This window comes from Xenopus laevis, chromosome 1L, assembly GCF_017654675.1.
Source record: "Xenopus laevis strain J_2021 chromosome 1L, Xenopus_laevis_v10.1, whole genome shotgun sequence".
NCBI classification, from domain to species: Eukaryota; Metazoa; Chordata; class Amphibia; order Anura; family Pipidae; genus Xenopus; species Xenopus laevis.
In genome coordinates, this window is record NC_054371.1 from 178629590 (window position 1) to 178657333 (window position 27744).

A 27744-nucleotide genomic window follows, 5' to 3' on the forward strand; every position below is an offset into this window, starting at 1 on the left:
CCCCCAATGCTGTATTAAACCTAACTGTCAGTCAAATCTGACTCCTGCATAAAAAGCGACAGATGCCGAGAGGGAACTAGTGAAGAGTAACTTAATTATTTCAGAAATGGTACAGTATTTTTCTTTAAAGGTAATGTACAGGTAAAGAAATTGTACAGTATTTTTAATCTATTATATTTTGAAAACGTATTTCAGTATGATGACGTTTATATTTTAGTGATAGTTCCCCTGTAAATATCTCCTTTGCCTAAATATATTAAAGCTGCGGAGGAACATTTTTTATAGAAATGCAATACATTTTATTTGTAGTCATAAATTGCATTCATTTACATGATTGGTGTTGATGACCCTCAAAATATTTTATTTTGCAAATTTAAGTATATCCAGAAAACAAATCAAATACTAACTTTTCTGAATGTATAAAATGCAGTAGAAACACACAAAAATGAAAGGAAAAGAAAAGCTACAAACCAAAATCATCAAATACTGACTCAGAAAAATGCTCGCTAACCTTATTTTACACAAAGAAAAGAGCACAAAGACAGTAAACCTGAAGGCATACCGAAAAGTGATCTTCCTGTTACTCACTGACAATTAGCATTGTATCCCTGCTGTGAATAAATCTGAAAGCAGTGGTATACATGCACTACTTTTTTTAATCGTCTGCAGCAACCTTAAGAGTGGATTTTTTTTTTTAATTCTTTGCCACAATACAATTAAATAGATTTCAGCTATAGTTGGATGCTGAAGAACAAACAGACATAACATTTGTTTTAGGTAATAAATGTGTAATGTTGCAGTGGCCCTTTGTATCCTGTGCACCAATCTTTATTTTATAGATGAACTTTCCTAATATGCATTTGTTATAGGGATTCTGTCACGGGAAAATGTATTTTTACAATGCATATGTTAATAGTGCTGCTCCAGCAGAATTCTGCATTGAAATCCATTTTTTAAAAGAACAAACATTTTTTTTTATATTTAATTTTGAAATTTGACATGGGGCTAGACTTATTGTCAGTTTCCCAGGTGCTCCAAGTCATATGAGATGTGCTCTAAAAGACTTCAGTCACTCTTTCAGCTGTGCTATAAGTTAGTGGTAGATATAAGGATAGCACTCAACGTTAAAACACCAAAGTCCAGCTCACCCAAGTGATTAAGTTACATTGCATAGGAGAAACAATAGCTTATCTGAAAGCAGTTGCATTGTGAAGTGCTGGCTCTTTCTGAAAGCACAAGATCAGACACAATGACCTGAGATGGCTGCCTATACACCACCATTAAAACTAGAAAACATACATTTATTAGTTCAAGAATAACATTTTAAATGGTTGAATTAATTATTTACAATACAGACAGTGCAATTTAGTAACCTATGGTAAACTACACCATAAAAATCATGACAGAATCCCTTGTATTTTTCATCCCATCACACTGGAAAAAACAATGACAGATTTTTGAGTGGCAATTACCATACTACTGATACACTTTTCTGATAAACAGCCTCTACTGAGTGACAAGTAAGCAATTATGTAGAGGAGGCAGAATAGTGGGAGATAGCATTCAAGATGTGTATGAATGAATTAATCATGTGTGTTGCTTTGTTAAAAAAAATGTCTTAACATGGTATTGGAATAATATGCTATATTTTCCATTTATAGCAAAGGAATCAACAATTATAGTGCAGATATCCTATATTGATCTGACTGAGAGGTCTGTTGTGCTTTTTGCTGCGCATAAAATACAATAAATAAAATAGATTAATAAACACACTATAAACAAAAACATTGCATTTTGTTCCATATTTGCTGTATGAAATTGCATTGATATAGGATATACGATATGAGAATCTTATCTGAACAAGAGATCCACTGCAGTTTAATGCCCTTTTAAATGAAACAGGAACAAATATTTTACTATTCCTTTAAGGCTCTATTCAGACACCACTTCACTCACAAATTGTAAAAATATACAAATCATGTTACTTTTAATAAATAACTTTCCGCTGTGGAGGGAGAAAACAAGACACTAATTCTATAAAAATGTATATACAAGCAACTTATTTAATTGCAACAAAATAAAAAGACAGGGGCTAAAGACATGCCAATTGCCTTTACACATTACCCACATTCTGGGCAACGGCTATGATTAGCCGCTACTGTGCCGAACATTACACCGTTTTTATGCTCAATGTACTATATGCCAGCAAGTAAACCTTCATTCATGTGTAATATGCTGACTCTTTATTTAATTTTCATTTATTTTCCCAATAAAAGAATACAGTTCTAAAATGCCAGAAAGAATACTAAAGCACACCATTTGAGGCTTTATTGCAAAGTGGTTTTAAATCAAAATGACTTTTGTTTGCGATCCAATATATGGAGCAAGTGTAAGACAAAAATCTGATCTTATGAGAGATAATTGCTTGAACTAGTCATTCTGTAGGTACAGATGGTTGAGGACATCTGTTGGTGAAGGTAGTGTACTGCTATTGCTGGCCGATGTATGACACTGTGTATAGTGATCTGAGCATTCAACCTTTAATCTCTAGACAAAGTGTTTTACTATAATGCACATAATTGAATTCAACCCTTTAACGGTGACATTTGAGAGACAAGTACATTTTACTCCTGCAAAGTAATATTCATTTTGTAACGGAACCTCATATTTTTCAAGGACTGCATACCTTTTATTTTGATGTAAACAATTAAAAATATATTTTTTTAAATTATAGTATTCATTGCAATAAGGGATAATTTGTTTAAACATAGTGTCCTAGGATTTGAAAACTGACCCTCATCATTAAAATAAAATATGGTTCTCTCTTTTTTTGTCATCAAGAAGAGCTGTACTTACTTAAAGAGCACCACTAACTCCTTCCTTTGGGCTGATGAGATGTTGAGAGTTATATGCTCTCTTGTATTAGTATACTCCATACAGCTTTATTAAGCTTATGCAGCTCGGCATCAAATTATTAACACCACTGTTACATTCCTACAGGGAATATCGAGCTTCTCCTCATGATTGAAGATTTCAAGAACATAGACCGTTTGGATTTTATAAAGGTTGGATGGAGCTGGAAGGATGGTATACATGGTCAGCAAATTCTTTCCTCTTTTCTTCACAGTTTGCACTGCAGATGACAGAAGTGTTGCAATCAGATGGGAAGAAGCTCAGGAGGACTTTCCCCATAACAGTGCTTGGCAACAGGATTGCGGTAGGTATTCTCATGCTGAACACTCTGAACAGAAACAGAAGAAAAAAAGAGATTTCATAACTTAGGAGACTTATGCAGCTGATTCGGTAGTATAAAGAAAAATTATGACAGACGCACCTGTGACGAAGTCCTGCACTTGGCCAAACACAACTCAAAATGATCTTCAACTGCTTGGAACAAATTCTGAAAAGCCACTGCTGCTCTGTTTAGAAAACGTTCCAGTAGAAGTTGCTAGAAGATAAAAAAGCCGCACATGGCAAATTTAACAAGGAAAAAAAAGTGAAAATGTGAAGAAACATAATAGAAAATGCACTATGCATTATGATTTAACTTTAGTGGTGTTTTCTTTATGCAACACTTGATTTATTGTACTCATTATGCTAAACACAAATAGTGAAATGTGAAAAATAGTAACGTCTTAAGTTCTTCGCTTACACTTATTTCTTTTTAATTTGCATATTAATAGTGATTATCAGCCTACTGCCAGCCTGTCCATAGATGTGCGACATTTTCTATCTGCTCCTATCATTTTAAAGGAACAGTAACACCAAAAAAAGTGTTTAAGAGTAATGAAAATATAATGTACTGTGTTGTCCAGCACTGGTAATACAGGTGAGTTGTACTACTATAAAGACTACTATAGTTTATTTAAACAAGCTGCCATTTAAAGCACAGGTTACATAGCAGATACCAGATGCACTCTGTAGAATCCCATTGTATTCTATTACAGGGCTTATCTGTTATCTTCTAACTAACCTGTGCCTTTTCTCCTTTTTAGCCTGAACGGCTGCCTCCATGGCTACATAGTAGCCTATTTACATAAACTATAGTTGTCTTTCTAAAGAAAAAACATAACTTTTACCAGTGCATAGCAACTGTACATTATATTTTAATTACTTTACAACTTTTTTTTTTATTATTTGGTGTTTCTCTTCCTTTAAAGACAAGTTTAGAACACAAGTCACATGACTTGGGGCAGCTGGGGAACTGGCAATATATCTAGCTCCTATCATTTTAAAGGAACAGTAACACCAAAAAAAGTGTTTAAGCCTCTGCTTCATATTATAAATCCATATTTGCAGATTATGATTAGCATGTGATTTTGAATATTTATGGGTAACCAAAATGTTTTTTTTTTTTAATTAGTACTATTCAGTTTCATAACAGGAGGCAAGAGTGACTTGCGTATTGTGCCACACAAACATGAAGTTGCAAATGTTACTTATGAAATGAAGCAGCTACACACCTTATTAGGCTGCAAGCAGCAGGATACACAAAACTCATACAAACTGCAGCACCCATTGGGCAGGCACGTTTCACAGCTGTACAGTTTAGTACTGGCCACATTTATGTTGCAGCATCCATTTGCTAAGAGCTCTTTACGCTCACAAATGTAACCTGAAAAGACACAAAACAGTCAATATGTAAATATTTGGAAATATAACAAAACATGTTAAAATTACTTCTACACTTCTTATATTATTTTATACTGTGCAGACCATCTAAACGACAAATACATTAAATTCAAGTTTACAATAGCCAGAATTAAATGAGTAGGCGCTGTATATTTTGAAATCCCTTTTTGGTACATTTAGTGGGTTATTTACTTATATATATATATATATATATATGTATGTATATACATACATATATTTACGAGAAGTTAAAGTCATGGGACCTTATTTTCTTTTTATTTACCAGCCATATATTTGAAACTGCTCTTCTTATTGCAAAATAATTAAAATGTCTACCCAAATGTTATTATAAAACCTGCAACACTGGGCTACTCCATAGGGAAATAGAAAATCGAACTTTAACCACGTTTAATTTATTATTACCCATATCATCTGCGATGAGCAATTTGCCTTGCACAGAGTTCCGGCACTGGTTACTTATGTGGCTGCTGTTTCCCAAATTGAACTGGATTCTCCATTGTATGTTCTGATCTTGATCCCCTGCCTGCAGAAGGGTTCTGTCTCTCACAGTTCTTTCTTCCTGAATAAAGAAAGTTAACAATATAAGGATATAAATAGTAAAGGCTTCTACACACCGGAACTTTCACATGCCACTAGAGGGGAAAGCACAAGTAACCTAAGCCATTTACTTCTATTCGGTTTGCCATTGCACGGAACTGAATGGAGAAACACAGGCGAGATACGGCATACTGTGTTTTGCAATCTGTAATATTCTATACTAGTTTTATCCTGCATTTAGGGTTGCCACCTTTTCTGGAAAAAAAATACCGGCCATCCTATATATTTATCTTTTTTCCCTATTGACAACATTGGGGTCAACCATTATTTTTACCGGCCAGGTGGCAACCCTACCTGCATTAGACATTTAAGAGGCTAAATAAGTTTAGAATTAATATTATTTTGATAGTTTGTGTGATTTGATACTCACCTGCTTGAAGCTGCTGCTCAGAAAATAAATGAGGGACAGGCCGAAAACAACACCAAGAACCCATCTCTTTCGCAGGATCTTCCTCCAAATCATAGATACGAAAAGGTCCATTCTAAAACTAAACGTTTCCCTACTCACTGCATTACAAGGAAGAGGATCCTGAACAGGATTCTGATGTTCTAAACAAATAATGGAATGGCGAGTGAGGCAAATCGTAGTTTCATGACACGGATCTAAAGGTCTCCTATTTTTCTTTGACCACGTGTGTTGCTAATTGCAATGTTTTTATTTATTTACGAGCTGGAGTCTGATCGGACACCGACCCAGGCCTTTACTTTATAGGCTCCGACATATATCTAATTAACATCAATTTACATATATTACAGACTATATGAGCTGGAAGTTGGAACCCCGCGCAAGGTAACCCAGCCATAGAAACAAAAACGCCATCTCAATTTCCTCACTCAGCCCGGAATTGTATCACATCCCCCTAAACGGCGCACTTTATTTTGCTTTTGCCACTTAAAAAAAAGCACTTAACAACGAATTTATAGAAAATGACCCTCGATATCGTCTTTTAATCTACCCAAAACAGAAACCACTAAGTATCCCGGAACTCCTAATATTTTGCTTCCGGCTCTTGCCGGGCGTTTCTATGGCGACAGTACAGTTTATGGAGTTCATTGGCCGCGCTGTTTCCCACGTGACCTCGCTCAGCCAACCATCTGTCACGTTTTCCTGATTGGTTAAACAGCATAGACTGTATTGCGCTTGCGCCGCTGGAAATGCTATAAGGTGGAGTGCAGAAGGTAATGTGTGTGTTTGGGGAGAGAATATGTTGCTGTTTTTGTTGCGATGGATTGATGGCCTAATACAAATTGAATGTGAGTTTACAACATGAATGTGAGTTTACAACATGAATGTGAGTTTAGCCATGCATGTTCTTCCCTTCACAAATATTCCTATGTGCGAAGTCATGTGGTGCAGCTCTAGGGTTGCCACCTTTGCTGATGGCTAAACCCAAACATGGGGGGTGGGGTAGTGATGTAGGAACAGGCATGATGACATCAGAGGTGGGCATAATGATGTTGGTGGAGTTATGACACCAGAGCAAGGTTATTGCATCACTTAGATGCTATTGGCTGGATTTCTATCAAGTATTCTCCATGTTTTAAAGTGTTCAACCCACACAGGTGGCAACCCAATCTCTAGCTATATTCTGCTTGATGATTAAGCCCAATCCTCTAGTTACAGTTATGAGATCTATTTTACAGATATTCGTTATCCCGAAAGCTCTGAAATACAGCAATGCTTTAGAAAAACACTTGTTTTTTATTGATTTGCTTTTTTTTTGTATATGTAATAATAAGAAATGAACTGTACTTGATGGTAACTAAGCCATGTTGAGGTTGCCAATCGAGCGGATCTCTCCCCGATATTCCCACATTGAGGTGGGCAATATCGGGCTGATCCGATCATGGGCCTTAGGGCCCAACAATCGGATCAGAATGGAGGCAATACGGGCTGGGCTGTCAGATCGCAGGACCACATCAAGGAATGGATACGGCCATGATCCGACGTGAATTTTTTACCCTGTCCGATCAACATCTGCCAGATAACGATTAGGGATGCGCGTCGGTCTGTCAGCAGCTTTTATTGGCCCATGTATGATGGCCTTTAATATTTAAATGCTTTTCATGTATTGGCCAGATTATTGTTAGGGTTTCATAAGGCTGAAAGTCAGAAGGTTCAGACCCGAACAGGCCTTACAAAAACCGAACTGTTCAGGTCAAAACAGAACAGATGGCAACCCTATGCAGCTCACAGATTAGAACTAGAAGCATGGAAATATGGACACAATCATAGAACACTTATTGAAAATGCATTGCGAGCATGGTCTGATTAAATGGGGAGCAGGGGCTGATAATGAAACCGTGCAGGTTTGCAAATTGCTCCCACAGTGTTGTGGCCTTTCTATGTTGAATCCCATTGAACGGTCTTAGTAGCATACTTACTTATGTTATCACCACCCAAAACAGTGTGTGCTTATAGTATATATAATTAAACTTGCAGTCTTTCAACATACTGATACATTCATTAATAATTTAAATTTGCATGCTACCAAACAGTCCTTTCAATATGGTCACTTGGTATTGGTACACTCTGGAAAGAAAAGAAAAAGCTTGTATAAACATAACTTTATCCCATTTAAAATATTTAACAGGTTCTTGGTAAAGGTTGAGAAAGGGCACCAAAACATTTTCCTGCTAAATATTTAAATGGAATAAAAAGTTAGTATTTATGTACATAATTTTTTTTATAAAAAATAAAAGCAAATAAACTGCACTCACAGGACTTATATTAGTGCAAAAATTGTGGTGGTTATATAATGGAAGTGAGCCTGAAGAAGGCTTGAGTGTAGGAGCCAAAACTTACACAATTTTTGCACTAATCTAAGTCCTGTTAGTGCGGTTTATTTGCTTTTGGTTTATATTATATAACCAGCACCCAGGCAGCTGATAAGTTTGTATGTGGGTGCTCCAGCTCTATCAAGGAGATAGAGATATATATATATATATATATATAGCTTTTCAAGATGGACCAGCACTCCAGTTTATTCAATCAAACGTGAATATTTATTTGAATAGTCACTCTCGTGTCCAACGTTTCGGCCCACATCTGGGCCTTGATAAAGGCCCAGATGTGGGCCGAAACGTTGGACACGAGAGTGACTATTCAAATAAATATTCACGTTTGATTGAATAAACTGGAGTGCTGGTCCATCTTGAAAAGCTGCATAATATCATTTGACCGGGCACCCACTACGAACTGAGAGGGTTAAAGTGCAGGTACTTTTTGAACATATATATATATATATATATATATATATATATATATATATATATATATATATATATATATATATATATATATATATATATATATATATATATATATATATATATATATATATATATATATATATATATATATATTATGCATGTGTTGTATTTTGATATTTAATGTTACATTAATCCTTACCAAATGGATCTTTTATAGAAATTCATTTTGGAAGAAGACTGCTCATGTAAGTCGAAGCTCAGTGCCTTCTGCCTTCCTCCTTAGACAGTGCATTGTAAATGTATTGTTTTAAGGTTCTAAAGACAATGCAGAGACGACACAGCAGCCTCACAGACAACCCTCCTCCAGAAAGGTGAGAATAAATGCACATAATGTAAAATAAATTATCATAATTGTGCATATTCATTATATTGGAATTTAATTACGGCAGATAACTTGAAATCTCAAATAAACCCAATGAACTGAATTGATACAGTAAAAACTTGAATGTCGAAAAGTTGAACACATTTATTTCCAGGAAAAAAACGTAAATGCCTCGAAGATCACATTATTCCATTCATTTTTAAAAGTCAACTTGTAAAAATACTTGGATTTTAAAATAGCTTGAATGTTTAAAATACAAAATACAATTTATTACTCACCTGTTTAAATCAAACCTCATATTGGCTGCTATGGGCTACTGCACCTTGACAAACCTAGTGCCTATTATTTCTTATGGAGGTAAGGTGTCTTGTGATATAAGGTACAACTATTCAGGGGGGGGCGTTACCTTTTTCTTCAGCGACTGGTTCATGTGCAATACAGCAGGGCTGTCTGTACACGTGCGGCTCATCAGGGAAGGGTTATGCTGAAGTCAGGGCACCACCAGACCTAGTAGCTACTGGATAATTTGTAAAAATTCACAGTGGTTGGTTCTCTTATAGCTGAATTTATGCAGCACAATCCTGCTGTAAGACGATGTTGGCACACCCCAAACTTATTCACGTTTAATTATCCAGTATCCATTTTTTACTTTGTATCAGTCTACTAAATGTGTGTGCCACTGCACACAAAATATTAAATAAACAGAGGCTAACTTACGCTAGCTATACACATACTAATAATATTATTTCAGGTGATTTCTCAATACTTGTTTGGCAGGCCAGAATTCCAAACCAATATAAATATATTGTCTAAGAATCCAATATGCCACTGCATCATCTCTGCCAATGTATGCTTTTGTGAATATCAGAAGTATCATAACATCTGCTGTTGAGGAAACCAATCTATGAAACAGGGTACACTTCTTACTTCTCAATTAAACTCTGAAACCCTTTTTTCAAAGGAACCGTAACCAGAACTTGAGTTCGGATGCTAATATGGAGGATGGAGTATTCAATGGACTGAAGCAAGATCCTGCTTCAACTCAGAATTTGTTTTCCAGTTTGGCAGGACTGCAGCCGGGTCCCATTACAGTACAGTCTGGATTAGTTTTGGGATCCTCAGCTGGTGGGGGTGAAGTGTTTATACAGATGACTCCACCACTGAGAGAGGAGACCAGCACACACTCAGAATTAAGCCCCTTTACTCATCATCACCACCATCATCATCCGCACCACCGGCAGCAGCCACAGCCACCACCACATCACCAACAGCACCATTTTCAGCACTCTCACTCCCGATCCTCCCTGCTACATGCAGCCACTTCAGAGCGACACAGAGAAGAGAGCAGTGATGAGCATGGTACTCCTGCACCAGCCCTGTCTGAGCTCAGGGCCATTGTCTCCTGGCTACAGAAGGGGCTTCCATTTATACTCATATTAATGGCTAAAGTCTGCTTTCAGCATAAGCTTGGTAAGTGTCACCAGCAGATTTAAAACTGGCTGATCTATAGTTCATGAATATGGAACTGCATAAATCTAGCTTTCAGTCTGTGCGTATTCTCTTCTTTAAATCTGTGCCAGATCTGAGAGTCATTACAAAAATACAAATGCAAACTCAAAATAAAAAACTAAGTACATATTTATATTAGTTAAGTAGGGTTTATTTTCCAATCCTTTTACCTTCCATATATGTATGAGTACATATTTTACTGAGGCCACAGACATTCATTAATCAAGTGTAACAATATCACCAGTCACACTCTTCTGAGATTATTTCATAAAAACAAACAAATTATTGTGTGGGTATACGTTACACAGACAAAGTGCTATATGTGCAAAAGATATTGATTTTGTATATCGCATTTCCGCTTTTCTGTACATTCGTTTTGTATTTGTTGCCCCCAAGCTCTGATGGTTTAAGAAGTATCTTGATTGTGCAAAATATACTCTTTCAAAAAAAAAAAAAAAAAAAATGTTCAGATTAATTTATGCTTTTACATTGTTAGTCTTTGAATTGATTACCTCCATATTCACCATCTTCTTGTGGTCTTAAATAGATGATGAACTATTCAGAGCTGTTTTTTTGTCCATTTATGAAAAGAATAGAAAAAGTTACACCAATGTGCAATAATCATATATATTTCCTTGAATTACTTATTGCTGGCTACTAGTCAATAGCAGTAACAAAGAGTTTGTCTCAAATCCAAGGCTGTAGCACAGTGAGTGAGAAATTGTTTGATCGTGTGGTGGAAACCTTCCAATAATTTACTGTGCCTGTCAATATTCCAAGTCAGTGGTCTTACAGGCTGAATGCCATGAAAGTTATTTACCTCAATGTAAGAAAGGCTGTTTGCCATAAAACTGAATCTGGGAATCATTTAGAGCATTCTATTCTGAACCATTAACCCTAATGTAAGTACTTCTTAAATATGGTGCTTTGACCTGAAGTACTAATATGATTTATCCTGCATATATGTGTATATAAATAAATGTTATGTTATTGTTTTACATTTCAACAGCTTTATGTCACTCAATTAAACAATACAAAACAATATATATGGTAGTACTTTGAAGTGCTCCTCCTCTTCCAGGTCAATGGCTTGGGTCAGTGTTATAGGGTTGCTGCCTTTTTGTATGTTAAAATAAAAGCATAGAACCGGGGCTATAGTTGCCTTTGAAGAATTCCTGTTTTAAAGTGGTTTTTCACCTTCCAACACTTTTTTTTTTTTTTTAGTTCAGTTTGTTTTAGATTGTTCACCAGAAATGAAGACTTGCAATTATATTGGATATGATATATTAAAGTGTAAAGTTTCATTTTTCAACTTCTAAAGCAGCTCTTGGAGGAGATGTTGCCAACCCTGTAAACTGTTAAATTGATACATTTAGTTGATACATTTCTTAGCTTTGGTCCTGCAGAATCCCTGTTTCATTAAAGGCAGCTGTTCTAATTGATACAATAGTTGCTAATATTATAATTCACAGACCCTGCTGAGAAATGTATCCACTAATGTAGCACATTGAAACAGAATCTCCTATACCGAAACACTAGATGTAGGACATTAAACGTTAAAGGAGAAGGAAACTAAAAAAAATAAACCTACCCCATTATGTGTGACATCAAGCCTCCTCCTGAAATGCCAGATTAAAAACTGTAACTTCATAACCGCTTTTGCACACCAGAGTCTTGAAGATTTCCCACAGTATAAAGTTTGGGGCAGCCATTTTCAAATAGGCGTATCATTTTTGCCCTGTGCTTCCTCGTTACTGCGCGTGCGCCTTCTTCATGACCCCGTGGTGCCATCTTATGCGCGTCATCTTCGCTACACAGGGAACCCACCGGATTCTAGTGCACATGCGCAGGGCCCTACTGCAAACTATTGCGCATGTGTGTCCTATTCAGAGCAATTTTCAGACTGCAACCAGGGTATGATTTTATATACATGCTTAAACTTTGATTGCAGCACTAATATTGAGAAAGAAACTAATGAGGGAATGTTTGGTGTTACATATATAGTCTCTTTATTGGCAATATTTAGAGCTGAACTTGATTTTTGACTTTCCTTCTCCTTTAAACTTCAATCTTGGAAAAACAGTAATGAATAAAAATGGAAAACAAATGGAAAAAGTTTTTATTTCAGGTGAACAATCTGAAATCAACTGTTTGGAAGGTGAACAACCCCTTTAAGTACAGAAGAATATCTGTTTTTTTTCTCATGTATAACTAGCCAGGGCAGTAAGTGACCTTATTTGTCTTGAAAACAATATGAATTAAGAACCTTCTGAATTGTAGCAGCTAGATACAGTATGTAGACATTATTATAGATATAGCATAGCATGCCAAAGAACATTTACTATGGGCTGGTGAACTTATTACATTTTATTTGTTTGTTCTAAAATGATTGTAAATGGCTGTGTAACTTGCTGGCGCTATGTAAAAAAAATTATGAAAATAATATTGAGCACCAAGCATAAATATTCATTTTTTAATCCAATTTGTAAGACAGATCCAATACTAATATGGATTATGATCTTCTCTAGGGATAGCTGTTTGTATTGGAATGGCCAGTACCTTTGCTTATGCAAATTCCTCTGTCAGACACCAAGTGTCTCTACAGGTAAGGCACAGTTTAACCATTTAAAGGGATAGTTTACTTTGAAATTCATTTTAGTGGTATCTAGATATTTGTAATTGGTGTTTATTTTGGATTCTGAATGATGTAATTGTTTTGTGTAGCTCTCTGGAAATTGAAACCACCATTTGGTCAGTTAAGGGGGAATGCAATAAAAGTCGGTAATGCAAAAACTATTCGCAATGCGAAAAGTTATGCCTTTGCGGGAACAAGTATTGCTTTGCGCGAATTTAATATAGCTTTTGCAAGCCCGGAAACTGTTTAGCGACAACTTCCAACAGTGGAAGACCGTTTACGAATTTTATAGTATGCTCCAAAGCGCAGTCAATATAATAAAACTTCTTACTGAAAAAGTCGTTCTGTTTGCTCCAAAAGTTTACGACACCTTCAAGCACTTCTTAAGAGTGCGCAATTAAAATTTGCAATATAATAGTTCAAGAAACAATATTACATTGCGAGATGTGAATTTTTGTTCTTATTGGTGCGAATTGTTTTGCTCTTTGCGACTTTTATTACATTCCCCCGTTAGTGGTTTATAGTAGAGTGGAGGATAAATAGAAGAGGATCTTAAAAACTAAAATTATTGCTAACTATAAATATCTTACTTCAGGAAAAATTTGCTTTCTGGTTGCCAGGGACACCAAACTCTATTTTAAATACATTTGTATAATTAGAGTTAATATGCATATCTGTGTAAAAGTCCCTTTATTATTTGTCTTTCTCTCCTGTCCCTCTCCAGCCTGGTTTTTAACTGGGTTAATAGATTAGTGCTTACAAATATTATTTACAATACACATCTAGCAACTATGATCTGTCTGCTAGCTGCCAGCATCAGTGAGGCCTGTAGCTAGATAGCATTTTACATTTCAAGCTGGACAGATTTAAAAGAAAGGAAAAAAAACATAAATGGACAATAAATTCAAACTTCAAGCTAACTTGAATACAAATGTGTGTTTAGAATTTTGAGCTTGTCTTCCTCTTGTACACTGATCCTATTTTTTACTTTTGGGGGCAAGAGTGGGATAGTATAAAAAATGTAAACAAACATTTTTCATAATAATATACTTTTCTAGTAGTATGTGCCATTGGGTAATCCTAAATAGATAATTGCCATTTTAAAAAAAAAAAATAAGGGCTGCCCCCTGGGATTGTACGATTCACTGTTCACACAAACATACCAAACAAACTATACTTCTTAGGTCACATGAGTTGTGTCTTATTTTTTATTTTGTATAGTTTTTGAATTATTTGCTTTCTTCTTCTAATTCTTTCTAGCTTTCAAATGGGGGTCAATGACCCTTTCTAAAACAAATGCTCTATAAGGCTACAAATTTATTGTTATTACTCCTCTTTCTTTTCAGAACCTCCTGTATTAATATTCCATATTCTCATTAAAAGCAGTGCATAGTTGATAGGTTAATTTGGACCCTAGCAACCAATTTTACTGACATTGCAAACTGGAGAGCTGCTGAATAAATAGCGAACTCAGAAAACACAAATAATAAAAAATGAAAACCAAATTGTCTCAAAATATTGCTCTCTACATCATATTAAAATTAACTCAAAGGTGAACAACCCCTTTAATATTTGCCTAGCACCTGTAAGATAAATAAGCAGCATGATTCTTTTCCTCGTTTTCTCTCTCTTTACTTACTAAGTTGCTAGTAGAACATCCATTTTGCACTCTTAGGCCAATGCCACATGGGGCTGATTTTGGCCTGTGGAAAAGCGCAGGCCAAGAATCAATCCCAACTCTGAGATTAACCTTGTTTTTTATATGCACCTGGAACCATTATGCCACCCTGGGTGCACATGCAGTGGATTTCAGTTCCTATACACTAGAGTTTGCATTTTTTTGCACCAAAACCCACCAGATGTGCTTGCACTCGGGCTAACACAATGGTTCTGGGTGCAGGCGAAGAAGAAAGTCAGAGTTGGGAGCCTGAGGGTTGCCCCCCCCCCATGTGGTATTCGCCTTAGTGCAGCTTTGTAAAGTGTCAGCAGAAGCAATGCTCCTGCACCCACCTCAAGGATAACTCTATAAATCAAATGTGGAAGCAGAAGAATGATGCTAGTATTGGCAGCCTTATCCTGCTACTTCTGCTTCAGAGCGGCGGTTTGGTGATAGCAAGAGACTGTACGGTGAATCAGTTTAAAGGGATTCAGTCATGATTTTTAATTATGTAATTTGTATTTCTAAATTACACTACACATTTATTTTTAAATTACAGTTTACACTGCAAATAATTCATTCTACAATATAAAATTTAATTCCTAAACCAGCAACTATTTTTTTTTTTAGTTTGTAATATTGGTGTGTAGGCAGCCATTTCATGTCATTTTGCCTGTTCATGTGCTTTCAGAAAGAGCCAGCACTTTAGGATGGAACTGCTTTCTGGCAGGCTGTTGTTTCTCCTACTCATGTAACTGAATGTGTCGCAGTGGGACCTGGATTTTACTATTGAGTGCTGTTCTTAGATCTACCAGGCAGCTGTTATCTTGTGTTAGGGAGCTGCTATCTGGTTAACTTCCCATTGTTCTGTTGTTAGGCTGCTGGGGGGGGAGGGGCTGATATCACTTCAACTTGCAGTAAAGAGTCACTGGAGTTTATCAGAGCACGTCACATGACTAGGGGCAGCTGGAAAACTGCTAATATGTCTAGCCCCATGTCAGATTTCAAAATTAAATATTGAAAAATCTGTTTGCTCTTTTGAGAAACGGATTTCAGTGCAGAATTCTGCTGGAGCAGCACTATTAAGTAATGAATTCCCATGACCGTATCCATTTAAATAACCACCCTGGAATTAAATAGGTTTATATGCAATTTCAAGAGTAACCAGACATTTGCTGCTCTACACTCACTAGTTCATTGTGCTTGTTTGCTCAGGAAAAACGTTCTGTGTTTGCCGTTATGTGGATTGTGGTGTTCTTGATGGCCAACACACTTTACCTTCTATATAGCATTCAGTCTCAGCAGCTGCAGTACAGGTGAGTATTACACATATACATTATAATTATGTTAATGCAATAAATCCAGCATTTGTTTTTTTTCCAATGGGAGTTGAGCATATGTTTTGTTTCATCAAGCTTTGTACATCTGCTGTGCCCTAAAATTATTCCTATGACGTATAAAACAAATTTTAAATACTTTTCTGCATGGCAAATAAAGATAGTGAAGTATAATTAGAATTAGTATAACATTAACATTCATACAGATTCACACAGATTCGTTGTACACTGTCACATGCATGCCTTTCAGATATACTTCTGAAATGTATCTTGTTACTTTGGGAAGATAAAGTTTCTGCTCCTAGTATATAGCTATCATTAGTACAAATGTTTGTATATTATTATCATAATAATAATACTGTCCTCCGAATGTGCTAAATCCCATAATATATCTCGGTAACCTCAAACTATCTCTAACCCAAGTAGTTTGCTGCTCTGAACCCACTTTCCAGATTAGTGCTTGAAATCAATGACATGCATTATACAGGTGTTTATTGCCTCTTCTCTAGAAAACAGAAACCACAATCACTTCTTTCTTTCATTTGCACTTTGTTTCTTTATGTAATCATATGTTTTTATGTTTTAGGTTTTCATTTAGCCCCACTGTGTTGTGTGAGTATTTTCCACTTTTTTTTGTTTTTTTTTATTCATTTTAAACATCAGTCATCAACCTTTAATTTTGAGATTTCACCTTTTGCCCAGAGTATATTAGGAAAAAGTGAGTGTTAATACTGACAAGCAGTGTTAAAGGAAAACTATACCCCCCAAACAATGTAGGTCTCTATAAAAAAAAGATATTGCATGAAACCACTCATATGTAAAACCCAGCTTTATGTAAACAAACATTTTTCATAATATACTTTTCTAGTAGTATGTGCCATTGGGTAATCCTAAATAGAAAATTGCCATTTTAAAAAAATAAGGGATTGTACGATTCACTGTGCACTCAAACATACCAAACAAACTACACTTCTTAGGTCACATGAGCCAATTAACAGACAGAGTTGTGTCTTTTGCTTCCACACTTCTTCCTGTTACAGTTAGAGTTGTAGTATTTCTGGTCAGGTGATCTCTGGGGCAGCACACAGATCATCATGAAATGGGGGTTTGAGGCAAGAGATGTAAAAGAGCAATATTTACTTACATATATTCCAGTTTTGTAAGATTCTTTAATATGCCACTTAATAAGATATAAACTATCTGTTGCTTAAGTATTCATTTTGGGGGTATAGTTTTCCCTTTAAATGAAATACAAGTCCATAGTAGATCAGAAGAGAAGTGTCAAGTCAGTAGAGATAGGCTTGTCAAGTAGAGGTTGGGGGCCTTGTGCATTTTGTGTTCTTTAGTTGATGCTCACTATGGGACCTGGTGTTGTTGCCAAATGAATTTCTGACCATAAAACAGGAGAGGAAAATAATCACAATTTCAGTGAACAGGAAATTTAAATAAAAGGACATTGTGGCAACATTTTACTTTCTCAGTGTGTAGTTTTATCCATGAATTGCAGAGCGCTAAACTGTTATTTAAGTCTTATTTTTAAATATTATTGTGTGCTTAGAAACTTACAAGAAATGGATAAGAGAAACAACAAATGTAACATTGTGTGAGTCAGAGTTATTTGACTTTAACAAGGGCACCCTAGAATTCTGATTAACTACATTGCTATTCCTGTGCATCAAGCAATTCTCCGTACCATCTCAGACACTTGTGGGAGTAGTCCCATAGTCCTCCAAAATGTTGGAATAAGTCATAAGATCTGAGAAAGTAACTTGTGCCAACAAGACCTGTACAAAAGGATTAAGCAGAATTACTAGTTCACTGCACTGAATGAAGATTAAAAGGCAGATGCACAATAATAATTTGTTTACTGGTAGTACAGGTTATTCCTGCCATGGATGTGTAAATTCAAGCTCAGATTTTTGTATTTCTGTGTGCAGACTGAAGAAGTATCCTTCTATCAGTTCAGTTATGCCAGACCATGCTGCCTTGTTTGCTGGGCCCTCTTCTGACTTTTAGGGGATTATAACACAATAGGAGGACTATTAAAGGTGATAAGGAATGTTGTGGGCAGTGAAAAACATTTGCGATGTGCCCATTATTTTTTTTGTGTCTTTTCCGTTATTTATGTTTTTATTCAGCAGCTCTCCACTTTGAATTTGAGCTATCTGGTTGTTAAGGACTTCTTTATGTTAGCAACCAGGTAGTGGTTTATACAAGAGACTGGAATATGAACAGGAGAGCGACTGAATAAAAAGAAAAGGAATATAAAGTAGCAATAATGATAAAATTGTAAGCTTACCGAGCAATCGTTTTTTTGGCTGCTGGGGTTAGTGACTCCCATTTGAAAGCTGGAAAGATGTAGAGGAGGAAGCAATTAATTAAAAAAACTATAAAAAAATAATAATGTGCAATTGAAAAGTTGCTAGGAATGGGACATACTATAACATACAAAACATTAACTTAAAGGTGATCCACTCCTTTAAAAGAGGTTGTTCACCTTGCAAACACTTCAGTTCAGTTGTTTTGAGATTGTTCACCAGAAATAAAGACTTTTTTTCAATTACTTTGCATTATTTATTTTTTACTGTTTTTCCAAAATCTAAGTTGAATGTTCCTGTCTGGTGTTTCAGTCTGGCAGCTCAGTAATTCAGATGCAAACTCTAAACTGTTACAATTTTGCAACATTTAGTTGACATTTCTCAGCAGCATCTCTGAAGTATTCGCAACTATTGTATCAATTCTAACAGCTGCCTGTAATGAAACCCAGAGATTCTGCTCAGCAGAGAGAAAGATAAGAAATGTATCCTGTAAATGTATCAATTTAGAACATTTTACAGGGTCGACGACCCCCCTCCCAGAGCTGCTTTAGAAGGTGAAAAATTACTTTGCACTTCAATATTAGAAAAAACGGGGACTAATAGAAAATAGAAAGCAATTGAAAAAGTTCATTAATTGAAAAAAGTCATTATTTCTGGTGATCTATCTGAAAACAACTTGTTTTAATGATGCCATCAGAAAAATATAAAGTGAAAATAACGAAAGTATAGTGATGGTCTAAAGGAAGTTGTGGATTGTGACATTAATCTTTATGAGGAAACGTTTTAATCAAGCAGAGACACTTAAATACATTTCATACGAAATGTAAATGGATATGTTTGATTCAGGATAGCTACATTGTTGGTGAGAACATTTTATCATGTGTAAAACCCTGCTTCATGTAAATGAACCATTATCATAATAATATACTTTTTTAGTAGGATGTGCCATTGGGTAATCATAAATAGAAAATTGCCATTTTAAAAAATAAGGGCCGCCCCCTGAGATCGTAAGATTCACTGTGTACACATACAAACCACATGTAAGGTCACATGAGCCAATTAACAGACAGAGTTCTGCCTTTTGCTTCCATACTTCTTCCTGTTACAGTTAGTGTTGTAGTATTTCTGGTCAGGTGATCTCTGAGGCAGCACAGATAGAGTCAGGAAATGGTGGCTCAAGGCAAGAGATGTAAAAGGGCAATATTTATGTGAATATATATTCCAGTTTGGTAAGATTCTTTAATATGTCATTCAATTTGATATAAACTATCTGTTGCTTAAGTATTCATTTTGGGGCTATAGTTTTCCTTTAATACTGCAGCTGCTATCCTAAACAAACAGAGAGTTTCTAGAGCTTTTTACTCAGGTATGGTAAAACATTCTACAGAATAAATATAGCATTCTAGCTTGCACTATTGCAGCTAATCTATTGGCAATAAAATGCCTCCGTAGCTTTCCTTCTCCTTTAAAACAAGGTTTTGAGCAATGTTTTTAAAACCCGATAGCCGTTTCTCTCCAAGTTCTAGTTCCTAGTTTTTATTTTGTATCATTCTTTTTGGACTTTGGAGTTCAAACAGTGCAAGTGCAAATCTGCCCCACATATAGGATGTTTTGTTCTGCCTCATGGAGGAACAATCAAAATTTATTAGACTGACTTTGATGGATTACTGTAGTATCACCTTGCTGATTATATTCCTGTTAGTTGAATACCACAACTAGAGAACAGATGTAGCCAATTTATTGCCTTCTCTGTTACATTAATGTACAACATGCTGTCATTGCCTTGGCTTTCACTGAAACAGAATCCTAATGTATGCAGTACATTTTGCAAAGATGACGTTTGATACATTACATTACAATACATTTGCATTGATGCATATAAAATTAAGCAGTTGGCCAACATTCAACAGTGTGTAGTTTTTTTGTTTTTTAGTTTGTTGATTTTGGACAAAATGATGGACTTCATTTAATAGGTTCACATACTAAAAATCATTATGATTTTATAATGGATATCTGTTTATTTGCTCAAAGTTGTAGAATTCATAGATAGAAGAGCACAGACTCACCAAGCAGTTCTTAGATAGGTTCTTATTGTATAACTAGAATTAGAAGACCAATCAATGTTCCCTTATTCTTTAGCTTAATCTTTCTGAAACCTAACTTGGAAAATCTGGATTTCTTTGATCTCATGTGGATTGTGGGCATCTCAGATTTTGTTCTGAAGTACGTCACCGTGTCTGTGAAGTGTCTGGTGCTCGCTCTTCCAAGAATCATCCTAGCTGTTAAATCAAAGGTACGTTCCTTGCTCCTGCCTGTTTATATTGCTATTTTGAGACTCATTTGCTAATGTTTTCTTTATAAAGTATAATGATGCAATGCTTAGAACTAAGATTTTCATGTAAAGGCTGATAATAAGTTGACCTTCACTTTTACTAAATTGCTAGCCAGTTGTTCTACAAACAATTCCATTCCATATTCACGTGACTGGTTAAAGTGTTATAAAGTCAATATTCAATTTCATTTATATTCACACATAAACCTGGCAATACGCATGACAATATGTTGTTAATATGTAAGTGCATTTTTAGACCTACTGACTACATGGGGCAGATTTATCAAGGGTCGAATTTCGAAGCGTAAAATACTTTGAAATTCAACCATCGAATTGAAATACTTCGACTTAGAATGTCGAAGTATTTTTCACCGAATTTGGCCATAGTATGATCGAAGTAAAATAGTTTAATCGAACTATTTTAGTGTACGATTTTATTTCGATGGGTAAAGACTTAGAAGATGGTTGTAGGTGGTCCCCATAGGCTAACATAGCACTTCGGCATGTTTAATTTGGCGAAGTATTGAAGTCGAAGTTTTTTTTAAAGCGACAGTACTTCGATTATCGAATGGTTGAATATTCAAACTATTTAAGTCCAGAGCTGGTGCACCAATGACCAAAAGGAAATGCCTGGGTGCTGGTTATATAAAAAAAAATATATAAACAACAAAATTAAACCGCACTCCTAGGACTTTGATGAAAAAAATGTGCTTCGCTTTATTTCAACGTTTCGGCTCCTACACTCGAGCCGTCATCAGGCTCGAGTGTAGGAGCCGAAGTGTCCGTACTCCAAGGATGATTTATAACACAATCAAATAGTCAAAAAAGTGGAGGTTTATTTGAGTCCAGCATTTCGGTTCCGCACAGGAACCATAATCAGGGTTTGGACTCCAATAAACCTCCACTTTTTTAACTATTTGATTGTGTTGAAAATCGTCCTTGGAATACTGTCACTTTTTGCAGTAATTATACATGTGTGTGTTTCTGCTGATGTCTGTGTCCACTGAATGATTTTGTAATTTAGAGATGAAGAGGCAGTTATTCAGGATACATTGGCCCAACCTACATAAGATAGGCGTTTAAGAATTGCGATATATTTTACATGAAGTTCATGGATTTGTAAGTGATGTATTTCTTACAAAAATCATCTCATCATGAGACCTGTCCCACAGAAAATGAAGTTGGTAGATTTTGATTGGCTTGCAATTCTTGTCTTATTGGTTGACAAGTACCACTGGCAGATCAATTAACTTCTGGCATCAGAGAATACAGTCAGGCAAATCTTGATTTGTCTCTGGCCCTCCTCCAAGATGAGCGTCTCCTCACTCTCCCCCTCGTTTTCTTCAGCATTTTTTTTTTGTTTTTGAAATTAATTAATATTCTGAAGCTGAACCAAAAGAAGTGATCTCTCCTGAGATAAATTGCTTCATCGGAAAAGGTTTAGAGTCATTCACCATCCCCACCCCCTCTACCTACCAAGAAATGAGAGCAGTCATTAATCCTTGTCATCATGCTAGCGCATGATCGGAATGAACAGCACCCCACAAACCCGGTGAGACTTTGTCTCACACGAAAGATTCAGCTTATTCAGATGAAATCAGAGCAGGATTAAACTCTTCTGATGGGTGATTTTATTAACTCTCATAACATGCCAAGCACTCTGTGTAGTAAAGCAGCGATATCTGTATTTACCAATATTGCAAATATTTCAACTTCTGTTTAATCTTAAAAATAATTCTTTATGTGCATGGGAGTTAAGAAGAGCAATTTGCTTTGTAATACACACACACACACACACGCGCGTCCATAAATATTTGGACAGACTTTTTTTTCTAATTTTTCACATCATCTGTAAAACGGCGGAGGCAGTGTGATGGGTTGCCAAAAGCAACCCAGGAGTTTATTAAAGCAAAGAAGTGGAATATTCTTTAATGGCCAAGTCAGTCACCTGATCTGAACCCAATTGAGCTGCATTTCACTTGTTGAAGACTAAACTTGGGACAGAAAGGCCCACAAACAAACAGCAACTGAAAGCAGCTGCAGTAAAGGCCTGGCAGAGCATTAAAAAGGAGAAAACTGAGAATCTGGTGATGTCCATGAGTTCAAGACTTCAGGCTGTCATTGCCAGCAAACGGTTTTCAACCAAGTATTAGAAATTAACATTTTATTTTCAGTTTTTTTCATTTGTCCAATTATTTTGGAGTCCCTGAAATGAAGTGATTGTTTAAAAAAAAAAAAAAAAGGCTTTAGTTCCTCACATTTTTATGCAATCTTTTTGTTCAACCCACTGAATTAAAGCTGAAAGTCTGCAGTTTAACTGCATCTGAGTTGTTTCATTTAAAATTCATTGTAGTAATGTACAGAACCAAAATTAGAAAAAAAAAAAGTTGTCTGTCCAAATATTTATGGACCTAACTCTCTGTCTGTGTGTGTGTGTGTGTATTTTGTTTCCTCTAGGTTTTTGTTTGCACACAATACAGGCCTAATCATTACATACATAAAAGCTTGGTTATCCTAAATGCCATCATTTGCAAGCTCATCTGTTGGAGTATCGGTAAAATATTTGCCAGCTTCCAGAGGTACTGAGATAATTCAAACAGTTTTGTTTTAAAATGGCTGAAGTTTCATTTATTTGCATAGCTTACAGGAAATACGATATGGCAAGTGCATGCAAAGATACATAAGAAAGAAATGGAGAGATGATCACATACACATGCAACAGGTTTCTCACCAAAAAATATTGGGGACAGGGGTATTGCAGTGAATACACTGGAGAACTTATGAAACCTATGTAAAAAGAAGAAAGATTAAAGAAGAAAAGGAAATATGTGTATCACTTCACAAATGCCTTATACTTCTGATTAATCCGCCTAAGGTCGTGTTCACTTCAACAGTTGTATGGCGTAAGCTTAGAATTAAATAACTGTTGAGTTATTGGGTTTAGTTTTCAAACAGTGATGCACAGACTACTATTTTACAGATATGGGATCCGTTATCTGGAAACCCATTATCCAGACAGCTTTGAATTATGGAATGACAGTCTCCCATAGACTCCGTTTTATCGAAATGATCCAAATTTTTAAAACTGATATCCCTTTTCTCTGTAATTTAAAATTAGCTTGTACTTGATTCAAGGTAACCTTTAATAATCCTTATTGGAAGCAAAACCAGTCTGTTGGGTTTATTTAATGTTTACATGACTTTATAGTAGACTTATGAAGGTATGAAGATCCAAATTACAGAAAGATCCGTTATCTGGAAAACTCCCAAGCATTCTGGATAACAGGTCCCATACCTGCATTTCATTCTCTGGAACAGAAAGAGTAATTGTTTTTCAAAGATTGCTGTGTACCAGTATAAAATCTAAAAGAATTATGGTACATGGAAGAAATAAAAAAAAAAATGAGTTTCAGGGAGAATTTATTTAAATATATGAAGGGCTTGAAATGATATCAAGAATGCATGCATACTTAATTTACATTTAGTTTAAAGGAAACATTTATCAGGCCTTTTTAAAAAAACCACAACTTTTTTAAGAAAAAAATGACAGAACTGTTAAAAAAAGTGGCACAGAGAGAGAAAGAGATACGGTAATCTGTATTTAAAAAAACTTATTGAAAAAAAAAAACCTAAACCCACAGAAAAGAAAGTGACTGACTGCTTTTAACTTCAAATACTTTTAGAAATAACTTTAAAACCACTGTACATTTTACATTCATATATATTGGAAAGTTGCTTAGAATTACATTATTTTTAAGGTCGTCAACTGTATATTATAGTCATTCTTTGTTTATTTCTTTCCTCGATTCACTTGCATTTTACAAAACAATTGACAATCATTTCCCTTTAAGAGTTTTACCTTCTAATGTGTTTGGGCTGCATTCAAAAGCAACTTGCTTACATGGTATGTCCCAGCACAGTAGAGTCGTGCACTTGATACCCCTGCTCTGCTTACCAACTGTTTTCCAAATTTGACCCATAATATCACCACCACTTGTTTTTTTACCTTCCCAGCTGTGGCCATTTTAATTATTTAAATAAAAAGTTTTTATCTGAAAATGTCTCTTTTGAGGGGAAACTGTATAAAGCAGCAACTACATCTGCAGATGGTGAACCACCTGCAGAAACCGGTTCTTTTTAACTGGCCGGGGGTTCATGAAGTTGGATACCCCAAACGCTTTGGAACACAAAGGGCATTTTCGCACCATGAGGAAATAGCTCGTTGAATCGCTAGGCAGTAATTGTTGTAGGAAAATAATAGAGGTAGATTCATTTTCGCCACATAAACACATCTGGTCGGCTCTCGATCACAATACCAACTTATTGGGAGCCACTAGCTGGGAGCCCAGTACAGTCACAGATGCTGTTTGATGATTAAAGACTGAAAGCTTCCAGTTTTCTGCCTGGTGATTTTGATATTCCTTAAGCCAACGTTTTGATTAATAAGTAGTCTTCAGCAGAGCTGCCAGCTGACAGTGTTTTGTTTGCTTAGCAATTGTTTCCACTGGTACATCTTCATTTGCACTGATGGAAATGATGATGATCACTTAGTCCTTGGCTACAGAATCAGCAGCTAGCTTTTTTTCTATTGAGAAATGACTTGTAAAATCACATGCTGCACCTTTCCTGCCTGGTTCACAATATTGGATCTCAGAGGCGTATTTAATCAAAAATGACAGCTCCAAATTGGTTTAGATTAAAGAAATTAGCATGAAAAAGTAATAGAGAATCTACACAGGCTTGAAAGGGAGAGTATCAAACAGAAAAAGCACCTACTTAATTATCTTTCATAAAAAAAGTATATTCTTTTATTTTCTTTATAGTTTAATTAAAAGAATATCACTGGTAAACCCAGGACATGCACTAACTGCTAAAGCTGTGGATAGTTTAAAGGAAACACTTTTTTTATGGACAAGATAGTCTTGCTCCATAAAGTAGCACAACGGCTGAACTTAGCTGCTTATATCTCCTTTATTTCTCAAACAGAAGTCAGAACATTTTAACAATGTATGTCAGAGGGAGTTAATGTAAAGCTGTTTTAACCTTTAATAATGCTATTTATTAGTGTTCTGTAAATTAATTTTGTAATTGTGTGCTATTTTGAAGTGGTTCATGACCTTCAGGATAGATTCATATCTAAATATTTTAATTCCGTATTGGCAAAACAAAGCTTTCTTACATTGGAAAGTTTAGATACAAGATATGCAAGAACATAGAGGCGAGGATAAACATCCCCTAGAGCAGTGATCCCCAGCCAGTGGCTCATGAGCAACATGTTGGTCACCAACCCTTTGGATGTTGCTCCCAGTGACCTCAAAGGTGCTTATCTTTGAATTATTGGTTTGTAGGCTAATTTAATTGGTCTAAAAACCAGGTGTACTGCCAAATTGAGCCTCCCCTAGGCTGTCAGGTCATATAGGATTTACCAATAGCCAATCACAGCCTTTATTTTGTACCCCCAGAAACTGTTTGTGTTGTACCCTTACTCTTTTTACATTTGAAAGTAGCTTACGATGAAAACAGGTTCAGGATCCCTGTCCTAGATTGTGTTTTCAGCAGTTGGAATCTTATAAAAAGTTAGAAAGATACGAGACTTTTAGGAATGAGGATTTGAATAGAGGACATCTGGGCAGATTATGTGAGGTGGTTGTTTCACCTATGAGACGCCACTTCTTTGAGTTGGTATTGTTGTATAGATTACTCAGCAAGTCCAGTTAATTGAGTCATAGCACTGCTAGATATATCATGACTTGGATGAGTAGACCTTCATGGATATGAGGCTATTCAGTTCCCACCTTCAACCAAACAATATCAGAGCTGCCAGGGTTGCAAAATTGTACAAGCACTAGCTAGGTGTGTGCAATATGTTGGTTAACTAATCCCATTCCCAATCAATACATTATTTCTAGCATTTATATACATATCTCTGCTGTCCCAAACAGCCAGACCCATTGTGTCAGCAAATGGATTATTTTTTCAGCCGATGTCTAGCATTTACTTTTTCGTGGTATCAGTGGGTTTGTGGATAGACAACATCTTAATTTCTAAAATCACTGCTTTCAAAGGAGCTGCATCACCTCTTGCACAACAATGAACAAAGCATGTGTTGAACATAAATTTTGCTCTTGAGTGAAACAGGGCAACTGAAATTATTCCATGTTGGTTCTTGCAAGGAACATTATTAGATTACCAGTGCACAGACCCCCACCTCCCGTCATAACTGACTCCTGTTTACAAACCAGTCACAACAAAGGGTGAAGCTATGTAGTTCTATACAGGTAATCTAATTATCTACCTCACAAGGACCAAACATAGAGTAACTTAAATTAACCTGGTTAGCTCAAGAAATAACAAAACTTGTACTTTGTGATTAAAACAATAGGCAAAAGGGTAGTTCAGCACAAGTTCTATTCATTGAACTCATGTTGAAAAAGGGATTTACTGCCCCTATAAGGCAGATCACATGTGGCATTTCAATTATTATTACCCTCTTAGGGACCCTTTCCATTTAACCCAATGACTATGACAGACTGTAGTATATTAGGAAAACAAGGATGTGGCAAATTCAAACTGGAGGAACAAAGCAAAACAGATAAATTATACAGAATGTATTTGACCATGCCGTTTTGCAGAGAGGTGTTGGGTGTTAAAATATTTACATGTTTTTGTAGCATTGTATGAATAAGCACGGGCATATTCTAGATTATCTTGCACACTGGAATCATTCTTTGTACTTGAGTTAGAAAACAAAAAAGGTTGCATTAGAGTCATAGGTTAAATGGAAAAAAACAGTAAATGAATTAGTAGAAAGGGACTGGTTCATTTTGTAGCAATGAAAAGCTTATACTGCATATTGGTTCAGAGCCATGTAACACTAAAATCCGTATTGATTTAAAAACACAGATGTAGCCGAGTCTAACAGAGGGGGGGGGAAGGAGTCAAGAGACAAACTGCTATATAAAGTAAATTACCTAATACTGCTGCTTTCTGGTAACAATCCGTGCTGAGCAGATAAGCACATGGTTATTTCAACACCCAACTTAAGACAAGGAGATAACTGATGTTGGGAATTGGGATTTGTAGTATAGTATAGTTATCCCAAGCCATTACA

General features: G+C 35.8%; 2 protein-coding genes across 5 annotated transcripts in view; one reads left to right on the forward strand and one right to left on the reverse strand.

Moving 5' to 3' along the window:
• Window positions 1-275: 275 nt before the first annotated feature.
• spring1.L (SREBF pathway regulator in golgi 1 L homeolog) lies at window positions 276-6273 on the reverse strand. Its single transcript, XM_018263736.2, has 5 exons — window positions 5621-6273; window positions 5056-5212; window positions 4464-4615; window positions 3335-3448; window positions 276-3241 (listed from the first exon to the last, which is right to left on the reverse strand). Exons 1-5 carry the CDS (start codon window positions 5729-5731, stop codon window positions 3158-3160), a joined length of 618 nt encoding a protein of 205 aa, XP_018119225.1. The 5' UTR covers window positions 5732-6273; the 3' UTR covers window positions 276-3157.
• A 76-nt stretch (window positions 6274-6349) lies between these two features.
• Window positions 6350-27744, forward strand: part of rnft2.L (ring finger protein, transmembrane 2 L homeolog) — a 35165-nt gene continuing 13770 nt past the window's right edge. For 2 of the 4 annotated variants that reach the window (XM_018263684.2, XM_018263711.2), the window contains exons 1-6: window positions 6411-6504; window positions 8681-8834; window positions 9807-10315; window positions 12883-12959; window positions 15862-15962; window positions 20441-20594. In XM_018263684.2, the coding sequence (XP_018119173.1) occupies window positions 8761-8834; window positions 9807-10315; window positions 12883-12959; window positions 15862-15962; window positions 20441-20594 (915 nt within the window). In that variant the 5' untranslated portion in view covers window positions 6411-6504; window positions 8681-8760. Of the gene's footprint in view, window positions 6505-8680; window positions 8835-9806; window positions 10316-12882; window positions 12960-15861; window positions 15963-20440; window positions 20595-27744 lie in introns of all 4 variants that reach the window. The other 2 variants (XM_018263692.2, XM_018263726.2) reach the window with 2 other exon arrangements.

Bases quoted from the DNA above. Each gene is read 5' to 3' on its own strand.
- spring1.L (XM_018263736.2), bottom strand. From the start codon at position 5,731: ATGGACCTTTTCGTATCTATGATTTGGAGGAAGATCCTGCGAAAGAGA. The intron at 5,213-5,620 runs GTGAGTATCAAA...TTCTTTATTCAG, and splicing joins TGAGCAGCAGCTTCAAGCAG to GAAGAAAGAACTGTGAGAGA. The intron at 4,616-5,055 runs GTAATAATAAAT...GTGTCTTTTCAG, and splicing joins GCTCATCGCAGATGATATGG to GTTACATTTGTGAGCGTAAA.